General features: G+C 34.7%; 1 protein-coding gene across 3 annotated transcripts; it reads right to left on the minus strand.

Annotated features, from left to right (window-relative positions):
• Positions 1-802: 802 nt before the first annotated feature.
• LOC110629927 (iron-sulfur assembly protein IscA, chloroplastic) lies at positions 803-7032 on the minus strand. 3 transcript variants are annotated; one of them, XM_043949661.1, is made up of 4 exons: positions 6763-7032; positions 6440-6658; positions 4899-4991; positions 4594-4834 (listed from the first exon to the last, which is right to left on the minus strand). In XM_043949661.1, the coding sequence occupies exons 1-3, from the start codon at positions 6929-6931 to the stop codon at positions 4906-4908; spliced, it is 474 nt and encodes a 157-aa protein (XP_043805596.1). In that variant the 5' UTR covers positions 6932-7032; the 3' UTR covers positions 4594-4834; positions 4899-4905. The 3 variants fall into 3 exon arrangements, with proteins under 3 accessions (XP_021632836.1, XP_043805596.1, XP_021632837.1); XM_021777144.2 differs by lacking the exons at positions 4594-4834; positions 4899-4991 and adding an exon at positions 803-1176 and having other exon boundaries at positions 6763-7025; XM_021777145.2 differs by having other exon boundaries at positions 4594-4991.
• Between the last annotated feature and the right edge of the window lie 776 nt (positions 7033-7808).

The following is a 7808-nucleotide window of genomic DNA, read 5'->3' on the forward strand; positions in this document are numbered from 1 at the left end:
AGCTAAATTGATATAAAAGAAAAATGATTAGGAATTAATGCTTAATGAAAAAAGAAAAGTTTTTTTTTAAGTTGTTTTTTCAAACTATAATAAGTGCTATATATAAGAAAATTTCAGCGCAAAAAAAAAAAAATAGTATCAGCTCCACTAACAGCTAGTAAACCAAGTCTAAAGAAATAATATTTTATTCTTAAAAGGCTATGTAAATTTTAACCATAAAGAAAAAATTCAATAAATATTATTATTATTATATTTTAATCATATTTTTCTATCATATGCAGTATTGACATGTAAGATACGTCAAGATTAAACATTAGAAATAAATCGTCAGCCTCCACGTAACATTAATGCTGCCAATGAACTAGCCAACACCATTTCCTGCTTCTTGCATTACAGACCGTTCTATTAATTCCTCATTGCACCATTTCATTAATCTTCCTTCTTCACACTCATAAGACCTCCCAATGCAGTCTATTGTTTTTTTTATTGATACATTATTCATATAACTTGCTCCAATTTGAAATTCGTACTTTATTACTGTTGTTGTGTTATAGGCTTGACGGAGCATACTGTCTCCAAGGTCTCCCACTGTTAAAGATCTAGCTTGTGTTCCCTACAACACTGGTTTTGTATTTGTAGATGCATACCAAATCTTGGTCATTACATTGAACCTTTCACTTGTAATGAACCACCAGCATTGCAAGCAGGAAAGGAAAAAAAAATGCATTAGAAATTGCAGTACATTGATTTCCCAATGTGAATAGTTCCAGGAAATATGCGCCAAAAATAACTTCAGATGAAATTGTAACAATGAGAAATTCATCAAGACGAGCAATTAAAACTACAATATTCAACTTTGTTCACCATTATTTGAGACAAGGATAAATCATAGTTTAACAAATTGCAGAAGTCAATGGAAACACGTGAACTCTAAAATCTAGTTAAAAGGAGTTGAGAAACTGTGCATTAGCTAAGAGATCATAGACTTAAAATCATAGACTTATCTTCTGTGAATAGTTCTGTATACAATATTTCACATCTCTGCTGCAAAGGATTTACCGCAACCACATGTTTGTGTAGCATTTGGGTTCTTAAAAGAGAAACCTCCACCAATTAGAGCATCACTATAATCCAATTGCATCCCAAATAGGAAGAGAAGACTCTTAGGATCACAAACTGCCAAAACAAACAGGAGTGAATCAGTAAACATACTGAAAAGATGAAAACCAACAAGAATGATCTTTAACGTTCTATAGGCTCTTAAACATTGTACGGGCATTCTGATAGGATTTCACAAGTTCCTTTGATTGTCAAATTACACATGAACTTTTATTAGGTGACATCCAAGTTAATTCAGCACTTGGGAGCAGGATGCAAATGCCATTTTCTCCAGACACTGAACATATCGACTTCCAGCAATCAGAATAATGGATCAATTGGACAATTGTATATTACAACATTAATATACCTGCTAGCAAAATTAACGGAAGAACAACTGAAGGCTCTAACAGTTTCTGAATGATAAGTGTATGTACTGTAGCAGTTTGCCAAACAGTACTAAAGAAAGAATGAAAAGAGAGAAATAAGAAGAATTAGGAGTAGAGAAGGAGAAAAAATAGGTGAGAAAGAGAAATTAGAGAGGCAACAAGAATAGCATTCTGCATTAATGTGTTTGAATAGCCTCTCTACAATAAGCTGCACGCATATATACTGTTTTTCTAACAGAAACCCAGCTGGATAACAACCTTCCAACTGTCTAACTACTTTATGAATCTATACCCAATTTATCCTCAAGTCTAATTACATATTTTCCTCCTTTACATTTCTCTTCTTTCTCCTATAATACATAACAATATCCCCTTCATACGAACCTTCTTGTCCCCAAGAAGGTTTAAAATTAGGGATATGGTATGCAGGTCTTGCCTAAGTGTAATATCATCCCAATTTGTTTCTTCAACAAGGAGACATGAAACAGAATTAGGGGGCAACTGCAGCATATAAGCAACCTGACCAATCTTTAAAACAATTTAAGTGACCCATAGTACTTGGCTGGGAGTTTCAATGACTTTATCATAGCCAAAAAGGTGAGTTTGTATGGCTAGAGTTTAAGGAACACCTAATCTCCAACTTCAAATGTACTCTCAGTCCTCTTCTTGTCTGCTTACTGCTTTAATTTTTTGAGCAGCCTGCAAATTTTCTTTAAGTGACTACAATATATGTTGCCTCTTCTGAAAGAACTCAAAAACAGCAGCCATTGAAGTCTCAACAGTAGGCAAGAATGTGAAAGGAGCTTGAGATTGAAAGTCCCTTCCCCTTTTATGCATGAGAAGCTTGGAGTTGTTGCAAGGTAACAACTTAGAATTAGAAGCTATAACCCTTATAACCTGTAATACCACTTGCATCCCTTGCTGCATAATAGTCACCTTGGCATTGTGGATGTCAAACAAAACAGGATTAAACAGTTGCATCCAATTCACTCCCAGAATAATGTCAAAATATCCCATCTCCAAAATTCTGAGATCAAAGATGAACTTGTGACGCTGGACCCACCATGTAAAGCATGGGCACACATGCATACAAGTCATTTTCCTTCTATATGCTACTTTCACGGTCATTTCAAGTACCTTTACTAGTAGCAATTTCAATTCAGCTGCCACTTTTGCATCCATAAAATTATAGGCACTGCCACTGTTCACTAGTATTAAAAGCTGCCTATTCTTGTACTGCCTTAGCACCTTTATGGTTGCTTCTCCTTCATTTCTACGGCATTTAAAGATAAAGCCTCTCCCAGATTTTTCTCTTCATCTCTTAACACATCATGCCACTCTTCATCCCCTTTTACTATATCCCCTTCCTCACCTTGCAAGGTCATTAGGATCTTCTGTTTATATTGGTGCCCCAGAAAATACCTCGTTAAGGGTAGTCTTGTTTGGTATTTGATTTACTGATGTTTGGCTACAGTTTGGCTGGATTTTGATGGCTGCAGAGGTTGTTTTGAAATTAATTATTGCTTCCAAATTAGGTTGTTTTGGTGGATAAGGAACGGTTTGGATTGTTTGGCTGAATTTATAATGGGATACACTGAACTGTGCCTGCTAATGATAACTTCGTGCCGAGACTTGCCCTATCGAGGGAAGGGCGATTCTTGATCCGGGTGTTAAGGTGTACGAATCTCCCTCCCTTAGGTTGGACCACATTTCCTACTTATCAAATCGTTGCCAAGTGAATCTATTTCGTTGTGACAGCTCATAGCTTGTTGTGGGTGGTTGTTATATAGCATCAAATCCTCCAATAAATCCACAAAGAAAATAGTCTTCTCTCCATTCTAATTATCATATCTTCAAACTTATCTTGGTACTCTTCTACACTTCTCTCTTGTCTCATCTTCATATATTTCTCTACTATATCTTCTAATCCTTGATCCCCAAACCTCACACACAACTCTCTCAAAATCCTCCCAAGAATGAAGACTTCTACCTTTAATCCAATTGTGATACCAAGCATCAGCTCGGTCAATAAAAAATAAGCTAGCAATCCCAACCTTCTCCTCATTTGGAACTGTTGAATCCTATATCGGTTGTGGAAAGGGGTAATGTGCCCCTTATATGAGCCATAGGCACTCCTCCCCTTGAGCTAGGTTTTTGGGGTGAGTTAGGCCTGGCCCAAATTTAATAGGAACCTTGTATACTTCAAAATACTTAATACATTTTCTCACCCACACTAGGTTCCTTACCATCAAAAGTTATTAATTCAATTTTAAAGAGATATTTTTGCATACCTTCAAAATCAACTAAGGATGCAAAGACTCCTCCAGCAGAATTTCCACTCCCAGAACCCAATCCTTGCTGTTGGTTCACAATTTCTATGGGTATGGGTAGAATTCCCCTTCCCCCAACACTCATAGTAGTCCCATTAGCCACACTTTCTTCATTGACTACCCCTTTTCCCTTATCATTCATAATTCCAAAAAAGAAACAAAGAGATCGAAATTCCTCCATAATGGAATTTTTAGTCTCTATAGCATTCTACTTGATTTCCTCCCTCAACAATTCCATATTTCTCCTAGACTCTTCTTGCATAATTCTAATTTTTTCCAACCTATCCAATCTAACAGAATCAACACCCACCACCACAGATATAGTCATTTTGCAACCCTGTTGACACACTACCCACTTCGAAACACAGCCCTGATACCAACTATAATGTAGTAGTTTGCCAAACAGTACTATAGAAGGAATTAAGGAAGAAAGAGAAGAAGAATCATGACTATAGAAGGAGAGGAAATAGGTGAGAAAGAGAAATTAGAGAGGCAAGGAGAATAGCATTCTATATTAAGCTGCACACATATATACTGTTTTTCTAATAGAAACCCAGTTGGATAACAACCTTCCACCTGTCTAACTACTTTATGAATCTATATCCAATTTACCCTCAAGTCTAATTATATATTTTCCTCCTTTATATTTCTCTTCTTTCTCCTATAATACGTAACAATGTATAACTACATATCCAATTTTAAATCTCAAATTGCCAAAATTAAAACATTGAGGAATTCAAATATGCTAAAAATCATGAAAACTAGCCAAAATCTTCGAGATGGAGTATCTTAATCCATGCATTCATGTCATGACTCACGACATCAACATTCCAAATGGTCTTTGTCATGCAAAGCCCCAAAAAGTTAAAAATATGTCCAGCGCTTTTAGATGCCACTTCCAAGTTTAAGTGAATGAACTCAATTCTTTATTTGTTTGAGACGTTCCCAGTGTTTCATGTTTTAATTTTTAGAAAATGTGTTATTCAAGTCATATCTTCCTAGCTTTCCCTGAAGAATCTCCATTTTAATTTTTAGAAAATGTGTTATTCAAGTCATATCTTCCTAGCTTTCCCTGAAAAATCTCCAACTTATCTTAGTGCATCTTCATCTTTCCCTCTAACTTCCCCCATGTAAAAGCCCAAATCTGCCCAGCATCTTGCACACAAGAGAGAAGCTGCACAGGCAGAACGAGCAAGTTCAGACATCTGATGCTATATCTGCATTTTATGTTTAAAGGTAGTTTAAGAAAACAAGCTTAAATTATAATACTTTCAGAAAAACTTGCTTTAATAATTATACGAAAGTCTTCTCTGAGAACTTCTCATAGTTGCATCTCCATTATTTCTGGAAAACCAGATTTACATTATCAATTGACGGTATTATAGGATGGAAATCTGATAGAGGTGCCACAAGGCAAGAAAACTTTGCTTTGACATGAAATTGATGCACTGAATATTTGGGACATCGATTTAATTTAGTAGGTAAATTTGGATGATAGCTCGTCCTCCATAGCACCTCACTCTTGAATATTTAGCACTCTCAATTTTGTAAGCTGTCAATCAGTGCCTTAAAGGCTTCTCGGCAGCAGCTTGCCAAACTCTCACTTAGACGAATACAAAAAAGGCTGGAAATTCTCTTTGAAAAGGAAGATGTGGACAAGGCAAAGTACTACATTAAAAAGAAAACAGATGTAGATCCAACATACTACAACATTTTATCACGTAGTCCAGGGTTATCATAATTGTTGGAGATTTTGACCTTAACATCTCATACACTTGATCCTATCTTTGACCAGATTCAATGTTAACCAAGAAAATTAAGCCTTGTAGTCATTACTACTTGTAAATGTAATATTCAAGAAAAAAGGAATATCTAGTGAAAACAGGAAGAACTAAGAGCTTGGAAATTCACAGAGCTGGATGAAATTAAGGTTTTGGAAGCTGATAATTCAGGCATCAAACTTGCTGATAAAAGCAATTTTTTGAACACCAAACTGGTGATTGAACGTAGATGGACAGATGTTCAAAGGTAAAAAATTCTAGCAAGGAATCACCATGCAAGTCTTGCTAACTACAATACCATTTCAAATTTTTCAAGCACTAAAATAGGAATGAGAAGGCAAATGGAGAACAAGGTGTAATCCCATGTAATCTGATGATAAAACAAACATTTCATTGTTAAAATTAGATGGCAAATTAATGCATTAGCAATGATTATTTGGAAGTTCATTTCAAATAGGACTATTTTTTACCTAAAATCATTGTAATTTATAAAAGAGAGCTGATTCAAAAAGGAGGGAAAGCAAAAAGACCTTAAAAGATGAATTATAGCAACAAATAAAATAGACTATTATGTTGTTTTGCTCTAAAAGAATATGTTGCACCAGTTGCAAAATGAAAATGGCATAGAAGGAAGCATATGATTCAAGTAGTATTTAGACCAAATCTAATTTCCTATATACCTAAACCCAAACCAGGAAATCATGCCTTTTCCTCTCTTCCACCTTCAATCCTCCCAGCCTAACCAATTCTCTCGCCTAGTTCTATGCATAACAGTTAAAGAACGCACCAAAAGTAATATGTTTCACCCAAATAATAAGGAAGTATTAAATTTCTAGCTCACCAATCACAAAACCGTTGTACTCGATGATAGAGTCATCAGGTCTCGCATTTGCTCTATTCTCAAACTCCATAGTATAAGACATGCCAGAGCATCCACCCTGTTTAACCCCTATTCTCAAGCACAAATCTTCATCTCGCTCTTTCCTCATCTTGTTCAAGTGCTTCAATGCACTATCCGTCAGTGAAATTGCCGGCGCAATCCCCTCAGTCGCCGGAACAGCTAAAATTGTACATAACCCCAAAAAAAAAAAACCCTCAATCACAAGCTCAATCAAATTCTCAATCTCCAACCAACGTATATACATAACCAAGAAGAAGGAGTACCTGCAGATGATGTTGATCGAACAGAGAGAAGTAATCTACGGCTGAGATTCGATCTTGAAAATGGAAAAGAGAGAGAATTTTGAAGTGAAACAATTTTATTGGAGTCGCAGGGCAAGCGAAGGCGAAGAAGAGGAGAGTGCGGCATAGTAATGCTTGCAGAGAACGCCATGGCTGGGAAGAAGGAGAGAGAATGGGAATGATATTTTAGTATTCAGGTTTCTGTCTTCTTCTTGTTCGTGTTTCGTACAACGCAAAATTGCAATGCTTGCTTGCTCGATTCAAATTCATCAGAAGATCACAGCCGTTTACTGGCATTATTAGTTGGCTATTTTTGACTATGAACAAAGTGATCTGACGATCAGGATTAGTTTGTTGTCTCTCTTTTTTTTGCCCTTTTATTATGGCCTTCATTTTATTTCTTTCGTTTTCGTTTAATACGAAATTTGTGGTGCCACTAATTTGTTACCAATAATGCCTTCAGAATCAAAAGAAGCTTTTTGCTAATGCATGTTAATGTTCAGACGGTTCGTGAATATTATTTATTTCCATAGCTGTTGATGGTTAAAAAATTAAAAGAAAGAAACTTGAAAATTAATGTCACATAAAATTGAATTTTTTATGTTTTATATAATTATTTTTATTTTTAAATTTTAATATTTTTAATGCAAATTCTAAGATTGATATCAATTTTATTCACTCACTTACTAATTACATTGTGTTGTTTCATTTGTAAGGGGTGAAATGAAAAAAAATTTGAAGTACGATCACTTTCTTACCATCATTATTAGGTTGAGCAATTAGTTGGTTTAATTTAAAATTAAATTAAATTAAATTAAATTAAAAAAATTAAAAAATTAAAAATTTTATTTAAAAAAATTGAATTAGACGAAATATATGTACAATCAAACATAATTAAACAAAAAAAAAAATGGTTCTGTTCAGTTTACATATTTGGTTCATACTAATTTAACGAAAAAAATCACAAATTTAAATAAATATCAAAAATAAAGTTTTCTAATTCAGTTCAAACACAATCTTTATTATAA

Source organism: Manihot esculenta, chromosome 13 (assembly GCF_001659605.2).
Source record: "Manihot esculenta cultivar AM560-2 chromosome 13, M.esculenta_v8, whole genome shotgun sequence".
Lineage (NCBI taxonomy): Eukaryota > Viridiplantae > Streptophyta > Magnoliopsida > Malpighiales > Euphorbiaceae > Manihot > Manihot esculenta.

Bases quoted from the DNA above. Each gene is read 5' to 3' on its own strand.
- LOC110629927 (XM_021777144.2), bottom strand. From the start codon at position 6,931: ATGGCGTTCTCTGCAAGCATTACTATGCCGCACTCTCCTCTTCTTCGC. The intron at 6,659-6,762 runs GTACTCCTTCTT...GTACAATTTTAG, and splicing joins TCGATCAACATCATCTGCAG to CTGTTCCGGCGACTGAGGGG. The intron at 1,177-6,439 runs GTGAGCTAGAAA...TTGTTTTGGCAG, and splicing joins GTACAACGGTTTTGTGATTG to TTTGTGATCCTAAGAGTCTT.